General features: G+C 34.8%; 1 protein-coding gene across 1 annotated transcript; it reads left to right on the forward strand.

The window, feature by feature from the left end:
* The first annotated feature begins 13,727 nt into the window (after nt 1-13,727).
* LOC136218256 (chlorophyllase-1-like) lies at nt 13,728-14,989 on the forward strand. The gene is made up of 2 exons (XM_066005049.1): nt 13,728-14,065; nt 14,147-14,989. Exons 1-2 carry the CDS (start codon nt 13,754-13,756, stop codon nt 14,861-14,863), a joined length of 1,029 nt encoding a protein of 342 aa, XP_065861121.1. The 5' UTR covers nt 13,728-13,753; the 3' UTR covers nt 14,864-14,989.
* The last annotated feature ends 7,833 nt before the right edge of the window (nt 14,990-22,822 follow it).

Raw genomic sequence — 22,822 nt, forward strand, 5'->3', positions numbered from 1 at the left:
ACCAATCATAAAAGGCATGTCAACACGCTAGAGCCTTTACAATTTTTAATTCTTTCAGTCTCTGCACCAGACTGGTATTACAACATCTTTCTTTTTTTAATAATAATAATAAAAGTGGTAAATAATTTATGTATTTGATTTATTTTAAAACGAATATACTCTTTAGTCTTCATATTTTTAATAATAAATTATAAGATTCTTAAAATTTTATTTTATTCAACTAGTTTAGTGCTCGTTTGTTTTCATTTTTCAGAATTGTCTTTTGCCTTTCAATACTAAACAGAAGATATAATTTGAAATACCAATTGTGCATGTGCATGTGGTAAAGAGAGTGTTAATATCGAGTGAGTAAGAGTATAATCCGAAACACTAATTGTGTAGAACTCGATGTTTAATCCTTGGGATGATGTGTGAAGTGATCGTTGATGGAGGAAGTCAATAGAACATCCTTAGTAGAGCCGCGTTAAGCAAGTTTGGCTTGATATCCGAACCGCACACGCACCCGTATCGGGTTGGTTGGATCAAATATGGAGAGAAACTTAATGTCACTCACATGTGTAAGGTTCCTATCTCCCTTGGGACCTACCAAGATAAGGCTATATGTGACGTGGTCGAGATGCACATGTACCATTTGCTCCTACAGAGGCCTTGTCAATTCGATCAAAATGCCACACTGCGGGAATAATCAACACTTATATCATATTCAAGGATGGAGTTAAGTATGTTCTTACACCTTTGAGGAGTACTTCTAGTGGGAAAAAGAAGGCCACCTTGATTGTTTGCCGAACATGGGAACTGGTACTGGAAGGCAGTGCAATGACTTGTCAAGCCCTTGAAGCAGTGGTAACAGGTAGTGCATTTCAAAGGGAATCTGATGGAGTGAAGAAACATGCCACACTTAGTTGACTCTAGGGGATGGATTCACTAGTTCTCTATTAATGTTGCCTTGTGGATTGGTCATTGACCCTGACACGAGCAAGCAATGGTTGGCTCAAGTCTCTTACCGGGTAATATCCAAACTCATTGTTGCATATTTTGTTAACTCACTTAAATTAAGAGCTATGATAGCCTTGTTGGGAAGACATCCATTCTACGTTCCTATAATAAAGTATCACCTTATAAGGAGTAGCTAGAGGTTCGGGAAGTGTGCTAAGAAAGACATCGATATGAGGAGCAAAGAAGGGAATCGTCAGGAGGCCCGAGATTGATTGACCCCAAACCAAAGTGGAATTATGGGGTATCTCGAAGCACTATGCATCCTCTCTAAGCTTAAGGTACAAAACTTGGGCAATGACGAAGAATCTAAGTGGAGAAATGAGCATGAAGTTCCCATGACACGAGTCCACAAGATAGCGTGCTCGGTGAATGCCTTGGGCCCCGGCAAGTTGTTGATGGTTGGAAATGGCTCCATCGAGCTTAGGGTTGGCAATGGAGTTCTTAGGTTTGTAGAGCGGACAACACATGTCGGGAGGCGCGTTGTTTCTTGTCCTATGCTATACTTGGGGTCCAAATCTTTTTAAGAAGGGGAGAATGATACAAACATCTTCTATAAGAATCTGAACCAATATGGAGGAAGGCCTCACAAGACGCATAACATCAGCTACACACCATGTGAGTCGAGTGTAAGATGAAGAAGTATGAAAAAGAACCCACACTATGTGTCAAATGAGCCACACGATGTGTGGGTAGGTTGCTGAGCTCCTAGAATTTTCGAAGAAATTCACACGGCGAGTGGCCTTCATTCATATGTAGTGTGACTTGCAAAGTGGGGGGGGGGGGGGGATTGAAGACTCATCGTCAAGCAAAGGAGCGGTCAAAGCTTACAACAATATGTCATGTCAAACATGTCACATGTTGTGTGAGATGACTTCCTCACCAAGGAGACCAAGCTGCCAGATTCATGTTTTCATTCTTATTATTGTTTTCCCATTCTGATATCATGATATTCCTGCTCAGCTGGAGAGGGAGGATTTATATCTGAGCGGTTGTCATCGTATTGATCATTTGAATGGTTCTGGGAATCGTCGAACATGGTGTTCTTGAGAAGTTCTTAAGAAATGCAGAGGATTTGGGGATTTGAGAGAGAGATCGAGTGCGAATTTATCAAGCGTAAGAGGGGATTAGTGAGACATCCTTCACTATTTATAGTCGGAGCGTGTTGATCTGATAGGTCAGAATGGCGGTTCGTTCTTGAATCAATCAACGACATTTAATTCTGACATTAATGACACATTCGGCGCATGGTTTTCTAATCATTACGCTTACGTCATCCTATGTGGCTACTTAAATACGCGTGCAAACATTTATTATTCAAGTTATTTAACTCAGCGTCTAAGGTATTCAACGTTTGGTTTTCTAAGCGTATAGTTTAGCGTAAAAGGGGTACTCAGCATGCGTAGTAATTTAGCTTTTAGCAATCACTCAATATATATAGCAACTCAGCATATAGTGATTTCATAGCATTCATATTTACTCAGAATCTAACAGTTACTCAACATGTAATAATCACTCGGCATATTATAATCACTCAACATTCATTTCACTCAGAAATTTATTGAAGAGGATTAGACATACCGGTAGCTTCCCTAAGTATGCTGAACTGTTCACAAGCCAATGGCTTCGTGAAGATATCTACGAGCTATTCATCTGTTGGAACATAGGTCAGCTTGATCTCACCTTTGAGTACATGATCTCTGATGAAGTGATGCCTAATGCTGACATGCTTCATCCTGCTATGTTGAATTGGATTCTTTGATAAGTCAATGACACTTTTGTTGTCACATTTGACTTCAATTGTTTTTGTTTGAACTCCATACTCATCAAGTTGTTGCTTGATCCATAGGACTTGTGCAATACAGCTTCCAACAGTAATGTACTCAGCTTCAGTTGTTGACAGGGCAACTGACGACTGCTTCTTACTGAACCAAGACACTAGATAGCTTCCAAGGAAATGACATCCTCCTGAAGTGCTTTTCCGCTCAAGCTTGTCTCGTCCATAGTCAGCGTCAGTGTATCCAACGAGTGTGAAATCATTCGTGTTGGGATACCATAAACCTGCATTCACTGAGCTTTGCAAATATCTAAGGATTCTTTTTACAGCTATGTAACGAGATTCCTTAGGGTCAGCTTGATATCTTGCACAGTAACATACCGAGTACTGAATATCTGGCCTACTTGCCGTTAGATAGAGTAGAGAGCCAATCATACCTCGATATAATTTGCTGTCTACTAACTTACCTTTTTCATCAGCACAAAGCATAGTGTCCGTACCCATTGGAGTAGATATTGGCTTACAATTTTCCATATCAAATTTCTTCAATATCTTCTTGGCATACTTGGTCTGGCTAATGAAGATGACATTCTTGCCTTGTTTGATTTGAAGTCCAAGGAAGAAGTTGAGTTCTCCCAACATTGACATCTCAAACTCAGTTTGCATCTGCTTGCTAAATTCCTTGTACATTGACTCATTAGTAGCACCGAAAATAATATCGTCAACATATATTTGTGCCAGCAGGGTATCTTTACCCTTTTTCTTAATGAATAAGGTTGTGTCAGCTTTTCCTCTGACATAGTTTCTAGTCAACAGAAAGTTGGTGAGCCTTTCATACCAAGCACGTGGTGCTTGCTTCAGGCCGTACAGAGCCTTTTTGAGTTTATAGACATGGTTTAGGAATTTTGGATCCTCAAACCCTGGAGGCTGACTAACATAAACCTCTTCATTTATAACTCCATGAAGAAATGCACTTTTGACATCCATTTGGAACAATTTAAAATTCATAAAGCTAGCATATGCACACAATATTCTTATAGCTTCTAATCTAGTTACAGGGGCAAAAGTCTCACCATAGTCAATACCTTCTTGCTGACTATAACCTTGAGCTACAAGTCTGGCTTTATTCTTGACTACGTTTCCTTGTTCATCTAGCTTATTACGAAATACCCATTTTGTTCCTATGGTCTTTTGATTCTTTGGTGTAGGCACTAAATCCCATACTTCATTTCTTTTGAATTGATCGAGCTCCTCTTGCATCGCATTTATCCAGAATTCATCGTTCTCAGCTTTTGAGAAGTTTCTTGGTTCAAGATCTGACACGAAAGCTACGTTGCTGAGATATCTCCTGAGTTGATTTCTGGTCATCAGGGTGTTCTCAGCGGTATCAAGAATGCTACTTTTAGAGTGTCCTCTTGGAACCTTGATCTCCTTTGGTAGTGTAGTGTCTTCAGGGGTAGGTGTTTCAACAATCTCTGCAGGATTGTATTGGTCAGCAAAGATAATTTGAGGTTCGTTTTTACCTTTGGTCAGCCCTTGAGGTAGTGACTCAACGGCTCCATTTTGGTCAGCGGAAGCTGAGCATGGGTCATCTTCGGTAGACTGACTTATCTTCCCTGCAGGGTCAGTTTCATCGAACTCAACATGTACAGACTCTTTTAGAACCTGAGTTCGTTTATTAAACACCCTATATGCTTTGCTGTTTGTTGAGTACCCTAAGAAGATAGCTTCATCAGCTTTTGAATCAAACTTAGCAAGGTTGTCTTTAGTATTTAGAATAAAACATTTGCAACCAAAGGCACGAAAATATCCAATATTGGATTTTCGTCCTTTCCAAAGTTCATAGGGTTTTTTTTATGTATGGGTCTGACTAGAGCCCTATTGAGTATATAGCAAGCTGTGTTGACAGCTTCACCCCAGAAATACTTTGGATGCCTATTCTCATTCAACATTGTCCTAGCTATTTCAACTAAGGTTCTGTTCTTCCTCTCAACTACCCCATTTTGTTGAGAAGTTCTAGGAGCAGAAAAATTGTGGTCAATGCCGCTAGCTTCACAGAATTCATCAAATTGTTGATTTCTGAATTCTCCGCCATTATCACTTCGGATGTGAGCTAATTTTAGGTTTTTATCATTTTCAAGTTTTCTAACTAGTGTTGAGAACATCTCAAAAGCTTCATCCTTGCTACTCATCAGGATGACCCAAGTGTACCGAGAAAAGTCATTTACAATGACCAGGGAAAATTTCTTACCACCCAAGCTCAGCGGTTGGACTGGTCTGAAAAGATCCAAGTGTAGTAAATCTAATGGATGCTTAGTTGAGACTACATTTTTACTTTGAAAAGATTTTTTAGTTTGTTTACCTTGCTGACATGCATTACACAATTGATCCTTCTCAAACCTGAGTTTGGGCAATCCCTCAACTAATTGCTTTCTTGCTAATTTGGCAAGGAGGTCCATGCTTACATGACCAAGTCTCCTATGCCATAGCCAGGAATTATCTTCCTTTGACACTAAGCATATATTCTTTGAAAACTTCTTTTCTAAGTTTAGCATGAAGACGTTGTCAATACGAGGGGCGGTTAAAATCAACTCATTTGTTTTTCCCTCGAGTATTTTACACTCAGTGGCATCAAATACAAGCTTTCTACCGCTGTCACATAGATGAGCTACGCTCAGTAGGTTATATTTAAGACCCCTGACTAGGGAGACTGACTCAATAGTAGGATTACCACCAACAGTTCCTGACCCTACTATCTTACCCTTTTTGTTGTCTCCAAAACTTACATTTCCTCCTCGTTTATGCACAAGTGTGATGAACTGAGTTTCATCACCAGTCATATGCCTTGAGCATGCGCTATCAATGTACCATAGCTTTGACTTCTCAGCACACCTCAGGCTCACCTACAATGTAACTAGTTATCTTTAGGTACCCAAGTCTTTTTGGATCCTCATTTGTTAGAGTCAACAGGTGATGCATCATACTTTATTTTGTGATGGCATACATTTATAGTGTGGCCATCTTTCCCACAAAAGTCACAATAAACTTCCCATTGGGGGTATTTCCATTTTTGATCAGCACAATGGTGCTGAGCATACCAACACACATTTATAGTGTGTCCTTTCTTTCCACAATAGTCACACTAACTGTTCTGCTGAGTGTACCGTCTTTGCTGACTAGTACCCGAATACTCAGTCTTTGAATAGAACCTTTTCTTAGCCAATGTACTCAGCTGGTTCTGTATGGATGTGATGTCCTTTCTCAGCTTCTTAGAATCTGATTGGACTTCAGAGACAAACCTATGCATGATTTTTAGATTTTCATCTTGCCTGGTATTGTCCTGGAGGAGACGTCAAAGGTCACTGAGTTTGACTTCTTCAATCTCATCACATCGCCTGCTGAGTGCTCTTATTTTCTTGTTACACTTTTTGATAAGTGTATAGAGATCACTCAGGGCATTTATCATTTCATTTCTGAGCAATGGTAGAGATGTTACCTCGGTTGAGTGTTCCTCATGGTCAAACCTACCGGAGAGGTCAGCTTGCTCAGAGTGGCAAGTGTCAGCAGATTCGTCAGCCATGAAACAGGTGTTTGCTGACTCAGTGGCATCAGCTTCTGACGAGGTTGACTCATCACTATCGCTCCAAGTTGCCACCATTACCTTTCTGCTGCTCTTCTTTTCTTTCTTCAGAGTGGGACAACTTGATTTGATGTGCCCAGCTTGATGGCATTCAAAATAAGTAACGGGCTTTATGCTGTCTTTCTTGTGTCTGCTGTCGCTAGACTCAGCTTTGTACTTATCACCTTTCTTGAATGACCTTCTGCTGTATTTGTCATTCTTTCGAAACAGCTTCTTTATCTTTCTGGTGAACATGGCCATTTCCTCATCATCTGATGAGTCAGCATCAGTTGAGTCAGCTTTCATGACAAGGGATTTTTGCTTCTTATCTGCAGACTTTTCTTTTACTTTAAAGTTCTTCATTGAAATCTCATGGGTCAGCAAAGATCCAATGAGTTCATCATATTTATATGTGGTCAGGTCCTGAGCTTCTTTAACAACTGTTTTCTTTGCTTGCCAGCTTTTAGGGAGACTTCTTAGAATCTTCTTCACTTGTTCTTCTTCAGTGAAGTTCTTGTCGAGTCTTTTAAGCTCATTGATTATGTTAGTGAATCTTGCATTCATCTCAGAGATGTCTTCATTATCATTCATCTCGAACAGCTCGTACAGCCGCATATGTTGATTCACTTTAGACTCTTTGACCTTGTTGGTTCCTTCATAGGTCACCTCCAGCTTCTTCCAGATTTCTTGTGCTGATTCACAACCTGAAATCTTATTGTATTCTGCAGCATCTAAAGCACAGTGAAGTATGTTTATAGCCGAAGCATTATTTTGCAATTTCTTAAGGTCATCTTCTGACCATTTCACCTCGCTTTTGACAGTTTTTACACCATCAATGGTTTCATAGGGAACAAAAGGGCCTTGGACTATAGTTAGCCATGCACTCATATTTGTTGCCTGAATGAATTTTTTCATCATGTTCTTCCAAAATGTATAATTAGATCCAAAGAACAGAGAAGGCCGACTAATAGATAATCCCTCAGGGAGTATCTGGGTTGTTTGATTTCCTAGAAGGAAATGAGTGCTGTTCTCAGCCATTACAGGGATCAGCTCAAGATAGTTTTATCTTGAATAGTGAGCTCTTAGGCTCTGATACCACTTGTTGGTCCCGTGTAATGTAATAGGATTAGTTCCAAAGGGGGAGGGGTTAGGAACTAATATAACTTTTTCGCTTAATAATGCTGACTTAATTTTATGTTTGATAATTTAACTCAGTTTTAGGTCAGCAAGGCTGAGTGTGGTGTGAGACAACTGTAATCAGATACTAACTGGAGTTGTTTCAGTTGTGAGTTGGGAAGTAACACTTAAGTCAGTTTCCAACTCAACACTCAGATTACTCAGCTTCAGCTTGTACAGATTATTTACTGAGTAATTTTAAGCAAGAAACATATACATATATATATAAAGAGAAAGGGTTAGAAGTTACTCAGCAGACTTATCTTGGTTCGGCCTCTCCGCCTACGTCTAGTCCCGGAATCCTTCCGAGCTTTTTCAATCCTCTACTGAGCTCTTTAAAGGTAGAGCACAAACCTTTTACAATAGCAACTGAGTATGCAAGAGTACCGTCCTCTATTTGTCTACTCAATCCTATCTACCACTGAATACTATAACCGAGTACTCAGCTTCTCTCTACCACTGAGTACTATAACCGAGTACTCAGCTTCTCTCTAACCTTTTACAAATGATACAAGAATTGTTCCCACTTAATGAAGAACACCTTAGATGAATAAAATCACTCTAGACTTTTACACAATGATTGGAGTTTGGTGTAAGAGCTTGCTTTTTCTTTTCAGACAGCTTCTATTTTGGATTTTGACTTAGTGAAGATTTTTGCTTGTTATATGTATCTCTTGTATGCGTGTTTGATCCAAGTGATGAATTGGCCTTTTTATAGTAATCTTGAGGCTTCAATGATTTGAATCCAGACATAGCCGTTGTGGGAAAACGGTCTTCTTCGTCATCACTTGGTCAGCTTTCAGAGTTGCAGGCCAATCCTGTCTTCTGTTTTCGTCAGGAGCCAGTTTTGCCAGATTCGTCTTCTTGCGCCAGGTTTTTCTTCTTGCACTAGGTTTTTCTTCTAGCAAAAGTCAGATGGTCCATGCTCTTTCTCGAAAAAGTCTTCAAGATAGATTTCCGAGGCTTCTGATTTGTTTCAGAATTTTGTCAGACCTTGTCTTCCAAGTTGACGGATCATTGACGCTGACCTGACGACTACTCAGCTTGACTTAGCGACTTCGCCTTCAAGCTTTTCTGAAGAAGACATTTTTTTTCTTAAAGCTGAGCTGCTTTCTACTCAGCTTCTGCTGTGTGATTTGCTTTTGCTGACTTTGTCTTGTCTTTCTCTTATAGATTCTTAGTTCTTGTTCTTGTTACTTAGCTTACTCAACATTGAACAAACTCATTAGTACAATTAAATCAAAGCACTTAAATTTAATTGTTTAATTATGGGATTAACTTAAATAATTTTGTCAAATCAAAATCATGTGGAAAGGTGTTTCAACATACATGTCTATTCCTAAATTGATATAAAACTCATGCTGATAGCATCATCAACCCATCACTATACTTCACTGACACAGAATATGCTATATGTATATTCAAGTGACACAGATAGCAGCAGGTACATACACATACACATACTCATAGTTAGTTTTAGCTCCCTAAACAGAACATCAACCATAAGCTTCATACATGCAAGCTTCATAGTAACACACATACACAACCATTGTTTATCACATACTCAGGTCGGACTATTGTATACAAACGAATTCAGTATATGACAATTCCTATACACACAACCATATGTTGTAGGCATAAACATTATTTCACTCAATGAACATTCATAGCATAAGAGTATTCCCATATGTTGTAGGGATAAAACCATCTCTTCCATTAGTCGTCCCATATACTTCATTATTTCACTCAATGAACATTCATAGCATAAGAGTATTCCCATATGTTGTAGGGATGAAACCATCTCTTCCATCATCCGTCCCATATACTTCATTATTACACTCAATGAACATTCATAGCATAAGAGTATGGCCAATCACAATATATACAAGGGACATATAACATGACATATAACATGCTATATGATACTTGAAAGCTCCATTACTATGTACCTGCCACTTGGATTGTATAGTTCATGATGAAGTGAGTGCGGTGATGAAGTGTATGATACTGTCACCACAAGCTTAGTCATAAACTTCTGTTGTTAGAATCATATAACTTCATCACCATGTTAAGTACTTTTCCATAAGCATACCAAGCCAAGTGACACGATACATAGTGATGGAGATTTAGTTGACCATATGACTATGCTTCACTTGGTGACTATGCTTCATACATGCAAGCTTCATAGCAATACACGTACACAACCATTGTTTATCATATACTCATGTCTGACTATTGTGTACAAACGAATTCAGTACATGGAAATTCCTATACACAGCCCATATGTTGTAGGCATGAACATTATTTCACTCAATGAACATTCATAGCATAAGAGTATAACCATATGACTATGCTTCACTGTACTGAGTATGACCATATGACTATGCTTCACTGTACTCAAGTGACACAAAACATGCTATATATGTATATTCAAGTGACACTGATAGCAACAGTTGACTATATCACCATACTTCACTGATTAAGTTATATACAAGTAGCACTAAGCATGTTCATACACATACTCAGAGTCAGTTCTATAGCTCCCCAAACAGAACATCAACCATAAGCTTCATAGCAATACACATAAACAACACCTTGTTGAATGCTTTTCTAAGCATGCCAAGCCAAGTGGCAAGATACATAGTATGAAGATTTAGTTGACCATATGAATATGCCAAGCACAATACTCAAGTGACACAAAACATGTTGTATATGTATATTCAAGTGACACAGATAGCAACAGTTGACTATATCACCATACTTCACTGATTAAGTTATATACAAGTAGCACTAAACATGTTCACACACATACTCAGAGTCAGTTCTATAGCTCCCTAAATAGAACATCAACCATAAGCTTCATAGCAATACACATAAACAACACCATGTTGAATGCTTTTCCATAAGCATACCAAGCCAAGTGATACGATACATAGTGATGGAGATTTAGATGACCATATGACTATGCTTCACCGTACTCAAGTTATATACAAGTAGCACTAAGCATGTTCATAAACATACTCATAGTTAGTTCTAGCTCCCTAAACAGAACATCAACCATAAGCTTCATAGCAATACACATACACAACCATTGTTTATCACATACTCATGTCTGACTATTGTATATACAAACGAATTTAGTATATGGAAATTCCTATACACAACCCTTTATCACATACTCATGTCTGACTAAGGCATACAACCACATCATGCATGCAACCAACATAACAATATATGTACTCAACAAGTTAAAGAAATCTTCCCATATGTTGTAGGCATGAAACCATCTTTTCCATCAGCCGTCCCATATACTTCAGCACTCTTACGTACTATCCCTGCAAATAAAAAGAGCAATATTTACCTATGTCATCATCACAAAGTATATATTGCCCTAGGTTAAAAAAGATAAAGACTAGAGATTTAACCTTTTCAACGATATAATAGATATCGTTTTCAGCTGCTGAAATCAACATACACAAGAGTAAATCAGATGAGGAAAAGGAATTGTAAGGAACAATGAAACTCTAATACATCCAGGAACGAAGTAAATATGGCTTGCCATTACCTTGTTTCGACCCAGTGAGAAAGCAACCGGCCGGAGATAGCCAAAGAGAGGGGTGGGAGAGATGAAGACGAGTTGTGCAAAACTTAGTTAGGGATTTGGAATGAGAGAGAGGTTTATATATGAGCTGAAATTTCAGTCAAAAAGATTGAGCGCGATAAGTTTTTGTTGGCCGCGTAAGTGAAAATTTCATTGCTGTTTTTTTTTTGTTTTCCGCAAACAATGACAGTTATTTATAATTAATGTCATCTAATGATTAAGTAAATTTTGACATAAACGCGTGCTTTTTATAGATGACAGACTTGTGTCATTGGAAGGCCACATTTGAATTGAGCTGATTTAAACTGTCACGAAAAATAATCAGACGACAAGAAAACAAATCTCTATCATGTATCTTGTGTCATGTGAAAGGGAAAATGACATAGTGCATCTTGTTGGTAAAATTTTCATTTTGGGTTGACTTTGCCAAATTTGACCGATAACGACCTTAAAATGAAACTTTTCGAGAATTAAAGTTGTTTAGTATCATATTTACTATGAAAACATATTTTTCTATTTCTCAAAATCATCATTTTTGGAGTTTTCTCTCTCTAAACATTAGTTCTCACATAAAAAACACCTAAATGACATCAAACCTAAATGGTTGAAGAATTAAAGTTGCTTAAATTATCATTTAATTTTTGAATTTTTTATTATTATTTTGAGGTCGTTATCGGTCAAATTTGCCAAAGTCAACCAAAAATGAAAAATTTTCAACTGATAGTTTAAACAATTTTAATTTTTCAACTTTTTAGGTTTGAGGTCATTAAGATGATGTTTTTTTTTATGAGAGTGAAGATTAATGTTTAAATAGAGAAAACTTCAAAAATGACGATTTTGAAAATAAAAATTATGGTTCCATAGTAAATATGATCCTAAACAAGTTTAATTTTTGAAAGTTTTCTTTTCTAAGGTCATTATCGGCCAAATTAAAGCCAATAAAAAATGAAAATTTTACGAACCATAGAATTTGGTTTGTAATAAGAAAAACCACAGGTATCGGTCTGTAAAAACATTAAACCACGAAACATTTATTTGAAATTAACCCAAAAATTTATTTTATATTTAATTAAATGAAAAAAAATCTAACCTAAATCCCCCCATCGGCCTGTAAAAACATTAAACCACGAAACATAAACATTTATTTGAAATTAACCCAAGAATTTATTTTATATTTAATTAAATGAAAAAAAAATCTAACCTAAATGCCTCCCCCCTCTCTCTCTCTCTAACTGAAACTATAAAAGGGAAGCTTTTATGATTTTATCTTTTAGGTCATTTTGTGCAAATCGGCACTCTGTTCTTCAGAGCACCAAAATAGAGAGAAAATATAATCTTTGTAATTGAACCAATGGTAATAGTATACATATTCAATTATAGTAGTGAATCCTTCGTGTATGTATGTGATCATAGAAAGAGTTTTCTTTTCAGCAATTGATCTCGTCAGACTCGACATCAAAACTACTCGGAATGATATGATTTTCTTACTTTTTAAATGAAGCATGGATCTTTGAATCAATACGGGTGATTAGATTATTTTTCGGCCTTGTTTTTAAATATTTAAAACCCAACACAAATCAAGCTTTTCTATCGTAAGCAAATGGAACTTATACATGAATCAACCAAATAGAACTTATACAAAAATAAGTTCTATATATTATTTGTAAGAATATATATATACATGAATGTTGCAAATTTACCCCTAACGTTGGTAGCCAAGAGCAAATTTACCCACTGGCAAACGAGGAGCAATTTTACTCCTAACGTTTAAAATGGTGCAAATTTACCCATAACGTTGGTAGCCAATAGCAAATTTACCCATAACTTTGATAATTTAGGTCAACTTCAGACACAATTATAAAACACATGTTTTTGTCTCTCATTTTGTACCAATTGCATATCAATTCGTTCTAAAAAAGATTTCATGTGTTTTATAATTTAATAATAGAACTGAAGATTAATATTTACAAATTCGGTGAATTTTTTGAATTCTTTTTTGTCCAATTCGTACAAAAGACTGTATATTTTATTTATTTTTTTTTACATCCCAACATATGTTTGTGATTTGTTACTGATAAATTGACGCATGTGTGAAGTGTAGATGACAAGATTCATGATCGAGAAGACAGTTTGATGAAATATTTATCAAATAAACCCAATTTATCAATGTTAGGGGTAAAATTGCTCTTGGCTTCCAACGTTAGGGATAAAATTGCATCATTTTAGATATTAGAAGTAAAATTGCTCCTGATCCAAAACGTTAGAGATATTTTTGCACCTTAACTCAAAATCAATTAGTAAGTTTTATATTAAAGGGGCCCTTACTACTTGTTTTGTCTAGGACCTCTAAATTGTCAGGACCGACCCTGATGAATGAACCAAATGGAACTTATAAAAAATAGAATTTTATTGTGAATAAGAATAATTATAATGATAGACATTGGACATTAATAATACAGATGCATTTAAAATTGTATTAAAGAAAAAGTACTTTTATAATATAATAAGTTAATTAGGAAAGTAAGAGTTGTGTTATAAATAGGGGGAGAGGTTTAAGGCAACTCCCATAATTATTCTGAAAGAGGAGATGGGTAGAGTAGTAGAAGTAACAGTTGTGTTGGCAATTCTGACGGTATTGAAGGTGTCGGAAGCAGTAGATGATAAACCACCTTTCACATTAAATATATTTAAAACAGGAAAATACCCAACTACTTTTATTCAACTCGATGAATCAAGCCCTTCTACACCTCCTAAACCTTTAAGAATATACAGCCCAGATCAGCTCCCCGGTAATTTCCCAGTCCTTTTATTTCTACATGCCTCCTGCCTTGAGAACTCTTACTACTCTAAAATCCTTCAATTCGTATCTACTCATGGTTATATTGTCATCGCTCCTCAGGTACTTCTTCTTTATTCACACTTGTCGGTGTTCATCATTTTAAATTATACTAAATCTCTCTCTTAATGTAAATATGTGCAGCTATACATGTGCCAAGTATTTGGTAACCCTATAAGTGGAACGGATGAAGTTAAGTATGCAGCAGAAGTGGTGAACTGGTTACCCAAATATCTACAGTCAGTGCTACCTTCCACTTCTAAAGCCAACCTCGACATGTTTACACTTGGAGGCCATGGAAGAGGAGCAAAGACATCTTTTGCAATGGCAATTACACAAGGCTTTGATGTAGATATTGCGGCAGTATTAGCTTTAGACCCTGTTGCTGGCTTAGGTAAAGGAAATGAAGATGAACCCCGAATTCTCACATACCTTCCTCGCTCTTTTAAATTAACCATTCCTAATACTGTTATCGGTACTGGTTTGGGTAATCAAACAATATGTGCATTGATTTGCCCAGCTTGTGCACCCAATGATATGAATCATGTTGAGTTTTACAGGGAGACCACACCTCCTACTAGTCATATTGTCATCACAGATTATGGCCATGTCGACATGCTAGATGATGATCTGGATGGTACTATGGGCTTCATAGCTCAACATAAATGTGTCAATGGGGATCCTAATAAAAATCAAATTAGAACAACGGTTGCTGGAATTATGGCTGCTTTTTTGAATGCTTATTTCTCTTCTTTTGATGGGGATTATATGACCATTTTGCACAAACCTGAAGTTACTCCTGTTGCTATTGATACACCCGAATTTATTTTGGATGAAGACGTCGCCTATGCTCAATTTTAATTATTTATTATTGTATGTGTGTATTTGTTTACTAGAAAAGACTGTAGAAAAGGAATCGTGTTCAAATAATTATTTTTCTACAATAATTGTCTGTGGATAATGGTGAATTTTGCTAAATTCAATTTATGCCTTGTGTTTTTATTTTCTGTTTATTTCATTTATGCATTTTGTTTCTCCTTTCATTTAGTGTAATAATCCAGATACTCAAACTTAGATTAGTTAGGAGATCTATTTCTAATCAGGATAAAATCCTACTCTGATAAGGACATCCAATGTAATCCTATTATCTTTGTAATCAATCATCAGAGTAAATACAATTAAACTCTCAATTATCACGTAACATTTCCAGAGATACATCTTTATTACATACTTCGATAATCTACTCTATCCTTTTTACTGATATTAGAATCATTCATTTTTTGAAACAGCTAATTTATAGATTGCATGACTCACTTTTCAACTATTTCTAGAGATACTAAGGTAGCATTTATTACTTTGTAGTAAAGCAATATTATGTAAGCGAAGTTTGTAAAAATAAAATTGTAATATAGTAGGATGAAATAGTGATTATATTATTATGAGTACGTTATTATGTTTATAAGTTGGAGGTATGTATGTGTATCTCACTCTCAGTCGAGCTCTCTACAATCATCAAAGCTTTAAACCAATGTATTTGTAACACATTGACTTGACTTCTGATAACATAGTTATCAAAACTGGATTAGCCTAGAAACATGAAATGGTAGATGGTTAAAAATTTAAGGTTCAACTTAGGTTAAAAATATTATGTGAAAATTAATATTTTTAGCCTTCTAACAGAGTATTTATAATATCAATAAAAATTTATACTATATAGTAATGATTTTAATTTGTACTTTTTTTTTTAACTCAATTTGTATTTTTTGTAATTGTAATGAACTTCATTAATACCAATAAATAAATGACCCCACTTACCCCGCCCAAGTTCTGTCTCGTCCCAATTTCTATAAGAAAAAATAAATGACCCCACTTAAAAATAATTAAGTATTATACAATATTGTTTGACTCGAAATAAATCGGCCGGTTTGACCGAAAACCAACAAGGTCTCTAGTTTAGATCATGTTGGGTTTATTAATCTTCAACAACCAATAAAAATCAGAGTCAACTCGGGATCTGATGGTCCAATCACGGCACAATATGACCTCGATTTTTTATTTTTTTATTTTTAAAGAAATGAGATAAGAATCATTACTTTCCAAAAACTTTGGATCTTCTCATTACTTTCATAATTCATTAACTTTTCTTTAATTTTTTTTAAATAATCAATATTTTAATTTTAAAATACTAATAATTTGACGTAGAAATAGTTGTAAGTACACTAAAATACGGTGGTGATGAGACCATAAAGCTTATTAGGTTACAATTGAAAAAATAATATATTTTCCAAGTGATATATAGTTGGTGTATACTTTTAGATTATATATATATATATATATATATATATATATATATATATATGATTTATTCATTTATTATTACATCATCTTGTCTGATCAATCCGAATTAGAGCATCTCTAATCCTTCTAACTTCAGTGTGACTTTCTTCCAATTAGTTACAACCTACCAATATTGAGGTTTTGACTAATTTAAATTTATTAGTTTTTGTGGTAACAAACCACAAACTTTACATCTAAAAATGAAAAAGCACTCAACAACACGCGAAGACACAACACGAAGGTGCTAGATGCGATGCATCTGGCGCGTGTAATACACGCGCCAGAGGAGGCGTGTCTGGCACATCAAAATAGACAAGCATGCCTCATAAAGTATGTCCACTGTCTCCACTACTTTTACAGTATATAGTTTTATATTATGTCATTTTTTCTTTTCAATCCTTTATCATTAGTTTGATTTTATTTTTTGACCCTCTAAAATTAAAAAGTTACAACAGTTCTAGTGGGATGTTATTTTAAAGAGTAACTTATGTCTAGGTGACACCACTTGGGTGTTACCACCACTACAGATACTTTTATTTAGTTGAACCAAATGACTCATGATCTAATATCAATTCGATTTGATTTCCGGTTTGATTCTGACAATATTAGTAGTATAAATTATTTAAAGAGTACAAAATAGTGAGTATTAATTCCCACGCCACATTTGACTTTCCAAATGACTCAATAAACTGTTCAAAATTCATTAATTAAGTATTTTTAATTAAAATAAACTCTTGATAAAAAGAGTTATATTATTAGTATTATCCACATGTAAATAACATATAATAACAAGTTATATATATTTATAAAAATTCAACTAAAATTTTGTAATTTAGTACATTTTTTAACTTTATTTTGTGTATATTTAAAGTCTAAACATTAATTAAAATTTAGTAATGTTAAAAAATGATTTTTATTTTCATTCAAACCACTATATCGGTTATTACACTAAATATTTTCCACTTTATTTCATTCAACAAAACTTTGATTAGTAGTTTATTATTTTTTACATATATTATTATTATGAGTTATCTAAAAAATTAATTAGAAAAGTAATTAAAAATAATAAAAAAATAAAAAAATAATATGTGATAATTTTAAATAATTATATATAGTTTAATTTGTTATATATTATTATAAGCCAAAATTAAAATAATTGAAAATAATGATTATAAATAATTAAGTAAGTATATAATGCATCATAAACAGAACTCCTGATTGAATAATCGGACCGGGACTAGATCAACTAGTTCACGTTTATTCCAACTGATTTGAATGGGTCTAACTGATTTTCAAAGATATGAATTTTTGATCTCAATCGGATCGAAATAATGACTTGTTTTGATTGAACCAAGTTGATCCGATCAATTATGTCAACTTATCAAGGATATACCTTTATAATCAAGGATATAACTTTGAATAATTAACATAAATTTGACGTTTGACAAACATTTTCTAGAGATAGTTAATCCAGATGGTCCTAATCAAACTCAAGCTTATAACAGAAAAATGAACAAAAAAACATAAAAATAAGAAAAATATCGAATTATATATCTTAATAATTCATTCATTATTTCTCGAATAATCTAAATGAATGTAATAATTAGCATATAAAGTTTAAAATTTTTTTTTTTACAAAAATTCATTGACATATTGACGAGTTTAATATTAAAATCATTATTAGATTTTAACCACAGGAAAACTCTTTAATATCAAGAGTAAAAGGTTGTTAAGAAGTGTAGTTGTTATGGGTTGTTATAACAACTGTTAGAATAGTTTAAATATGAAACAAATCTCAACTTGTAATTCAATTTTCATTCTCTGTATTATGTAATTCTTCCTATTTTTCTTAATACAATTCAGTATCTCTTTTCATTTCATCAATCTAGATGGTATCAGAGCTTCCACAAAGACATATGGTGAATTTGAGAAGTAATCAAAGGAGAAACAACATGTTTCAGATTCTTGAAACTAATAAGATCAGTTTTACAGTAATACAGCAATGGCTACCATGGATTCTTCGTATATTGATATGGAGAAATCAGACGATCCATGCCAATCTTTGTTGAGTGTTCCTTTAACTGAAATCAATTATTTGTCTTGGCTACATGCAGTTAAAATTGGACTTATAGCGAAGGATAAACTCGATTTTGTACTGAAAGCTGATTCAAAACCATATCCATCAACCCCTGCTTTATTAAAAAGATGGTCAGAGTTCATGGCTTTTAAGTTTCATTACAAAAGATCTTGCAGATTCTTTTTTATATGTGAAGATGGCAAGGGAACTCTAGCTTGAATTAGAGTAGAGATTTGGGGAATGGAATGGGCCATTAGTCTATTTTTGGAATTCAACATCAGAAAGCATATGCTTATACACCTCAGCAGAATGGGGTTATCGAAAGAAAACATAAACATTTACTAGAAGTGGCAAGGGCTTTATTATTCCAATCAGGGGTACCGAATGATTTCTGGGGTGAAGCTGTTAAAACAGCAATTCACATCATTAACTTATTACGAGTTGAAAGCTTACAGTGGAAAACTCCATTTGAAAGACTATATAAAAGGGCACCTAACTACACACATCTAAAGGTGTTTGGATGCATGTGTTTTGTCTCAAAGTTGAAGCCGCAGAAGGACAAATTTGAATGAAGAGCTTTCAAAGGAGTATTAATGGGATATGCAGTTGGGCAGAAGGGATATATGATCTACATGCAAGACACAAATCAATTTATGACAACTAGAGATGTAAAGTTTCATGAAATTCATTTTCCTTTCAAGACATCTCTCTCATCATCTGAATTTTCATCTAACAATCTTATACCACCTAGTACAATAGCTAAATCTCCTAACTTTGTAGATCAAATTGTTTCTGTTGATGAAATTATATATGCAGGAGATCCTAAAGTTCACACAACAGCAACTGGCAGAATCAGAAAAAAACCTGCCTGGATGACTGACTTTGTAGGCAGTGTTGATTTTATTGCAGATGTTAGTTATAACTCACACGGTGATCTTTGTTCATTGCCATAGTACTCCACAGAATATCAAGCCTTTCTTACTAATATACAAAATGAGCAAGAACCTAAGTCCTACAAGCAAGGTACACAAGATACCAGATGGGTACAAGCCACGTCAGAAGAATTACAGCCTTAAAAAGCAAATGATACATGGATCCTAGCCATATTGACACAAGGAAAGCAAAGTATAGCTTCAAGATGGGTGTTTCGCATTAAAAGGAAACCAGATGGTTCAATTGATCGTTTTAAAGCAAGATTGGTAGCTAAAGGCTATAATCAATAATATGGCATTGACTACATAGAATCTTATTCACTGGTAGCTAAACTGGTTACAGTTAGAATATTTCTAGCAGTTGCATCAGCTAGACAATGGCCAGTGCATCAAATTGGTATAAATTGCATGGTTTTATAGAAGAGGGCCTTTACATGAAATCACCAGAGGGATATTTGCAGGCTCAACCAGAGCAAGTGTATAAGCTAGTTAGATGCTTATACTGTTTAAAACATGCTGGCAAAATGTGGAATAAAGAGATGTGGACTAAACTAGTTTAGTTTGGTTTTATTAAAGCATCACATGATCATTGCTTATATACCAAGCAGGAAGGTGAGCATTTAACAATTCTGGTGATGTATGTTGATGATTTGTTAATCACATGAACTTCAAAAGCACTCATTCTAGAATTGAAGCAATTTCTTCATGAGAAGTTCACTATCAAGGATCTTGGATATGTGAAATTTTTTCTAGGAGTGGAGGTTGCAAGGTCAGAAACAGGAATGGTTTTATCCCAAATGAAGTACATTAAGAACATGTTAGCTGATCCACAAATGCAGGAGGCAAATGCAGTCAAATCTCCATTACCCTCAGGATTTCAACCTAAGCAAGAATCTGCAAAGTTAGAAAATGCATACACCTATAGAAGGCTCATTGGCAGGTTATTATACTTAGGATTCACACGTCCAGACATTTGTTTTCCCACGTAGCAACTGAGTCAACATATGACAAATCCTCAACAACATCATCTTGATGTTGCATTAGGTATTCTCAAATTCCTTAAGGGTACATTGACTCGATGTCTCTTTCATGTTCTGTCTATATTACTATTATATGCTTACTATGATGCAGATTGGGGAGTATGCAAGGTCACATGAAGGTCAATCACAGGTTATTGTGTGTTTTAATGGAAGTCATTAGTATCATGGAAGAGCAAAAAGCAATCTATAGTCGGCAGAAGCTGAATACATAAGTATGGCAACTTCAGCTTGTGAACTAAAATGGATCACATTTATATTAGCCACATTCCAAAACCACATTGACATACCAATTCCCTTATATTGTGACAACACTTCAATTATAGCCATTGCAGCCAATCCGGTTGATCATGAGAAGACAAAGCATTTTGATATTGATATTCACTTTATAAGAGATTATGTGGAGCAGGGTTTATTATTACACCACATATTTCATCTGCACAACAATCTGCTGATCTTTTCAAAAAAATCTTAAGTGGAACACAGATCAATAAGTTCTTGTGCAAACTTGGTGTCATTAGCACCATAACACCAAGTTTGAAGGGGGGATGATGAGTTTACTGATATATGGTTAAAATCATTATTAGATTTTAACCACAGTAAAACTCTTTAATATTAAGGGTAAAAGGTCGTTAAGAAGTTAATTAGTTGTTATGTGTTGTTGCAACAGCTGTTAGAATAGTTTAAATAGGAAACAAATCTCAACTTGTAATTCAATTTTCATTCTCTGTATTTTGTAGTTCTTCCTATTTGTCTTAATACAATTCAGTATCTCTTTTCATTTCATCAATCTCTAGACATATTATGAGTCCACGAATTTTAAAAATCCGTTAGCATAAGTATGAATTGGATTAATAATTATCATGTGTCACACCCGACCCTAAACGACGTCGGTTATGAATGGTAAAGAGGATGACGAACTTCTAACAGTAATAAAATAAAAATTATTTGGACTACCCAAAGTTTATTGAATTATTTGGCTTGGACTCGATAATTCTATCAAGCTTCCTACGTATTCCGAGTCATCTTGCAATCTTTAAATCGGGAATCAAAGCCCCGTAGTTCTAACTAACACATCTTCCTATAAATTCTCGACAGAAAAATTCTAAAAGAGTGTATAACCTGATACTAAAAGACCAGTAAACTATAAATCCATGAAATATACACATAGAAATTTGATTAACAACATTTTTACCAAACGAACCATTTTTACCATACGAATCCAACACAAAAGTCTAAGACGACTCATTAGACATAGACAACTTAATTTGCTGTTCATTTTACACACCATCCTCAAAATAGTTTGTATTACTTCAAAATTTAAGAACTCAAAGAAGGAATGTTAGAATGATAATATTAAACAAAATCCGAGATCCGAGATCATAGATCATAGATGAAAATCATGACGTAAAAACAAAATTACAAACCGGGTTGTTACCTTTAGGTTCAACTTACATGCGTAGACCTAGTTAGTAGGGACACTGAGATGACCTTAGAAGCGTCGTTGGTAACGAATTACTCCTCAAAGAATTCGTATTTATTCAAAAGTGACTTACAATCATAGAACGGAGCAGAATATTCCGTTTTCGCCTGAGTGAAAACTGCCTGAAATCACTCGAAAGTGGAGGCAAATAGCGGAATTCATCACAAGAAACATAAGCAACGAAGACTTAGCTCGCTAGCGACGGATGAAGAGAGAGGAAAATTACATGTTTACTCTAGCCATCCCCCACTCTCTCGTATCCCCCCTTAATTTTTTATCATCTCTGATATGTTTTTTTAAAAATGAAATTTCGAAGCTTTTATCTCTCCCTCCTCCACAAAAAAAATGTCATTCTTTTTCTTTATTAAGAAAGTTCCAGACCAAATCACCACATTAGGTGTCATTCATGCATGTTACCTACCTGTGGTTCATGGAATTATCCATTTTTAATTTATATATTTATAACAATAAAATAAGCATAAAATAGAATTTCATAAATCCTATACATTTGTTGTTCTAACGAATGCATTCCACATTTGCTTTAAACATGGCTTTCTTTTACTTACAACTAACATTAATAGCTTAATCATTTTCCTTATTCTGATTTTGTATTTAATTATCCAAAATTGTAATTTACTCATAAAGATATTAAATTACTTCTATATTGTAAATTAATTACGATATTTAAACAACAATTCTGATACTTAAATTTTTATTATTTATATTTATGTATCATTTACTGTTCCTTTGTCTAAACGTCACTATAATCGGTATCCAAATTGAACCTTTATTTATGATTCCGACTACAAAACTTCATCGTACATAACCAAAGATGTTATCTCGGGTCTAAAATTCAAATAATGAATTCGAGATATTATATAATCTAATATCATCTTATAAAAGTTTGAAATTTTGGGACATGGACGTGACATCATGCCTAGTTCTAATACTAGG

Source organism: Euphorbia lathyris, chromosome 2 (genome assembly GCF_963576675.1).
Source record: "Euphorbia lathyris chromosome 2, ddEupLath1.1, whole genome shotgun sequence".
Lineage (NCBI taxonomy): Eukaryota > Viridiplantae > Streptophyta > Magnoliopsida > Malpighiales > Euphorbiaceae > Euphorbia > Euphorbia lathyris.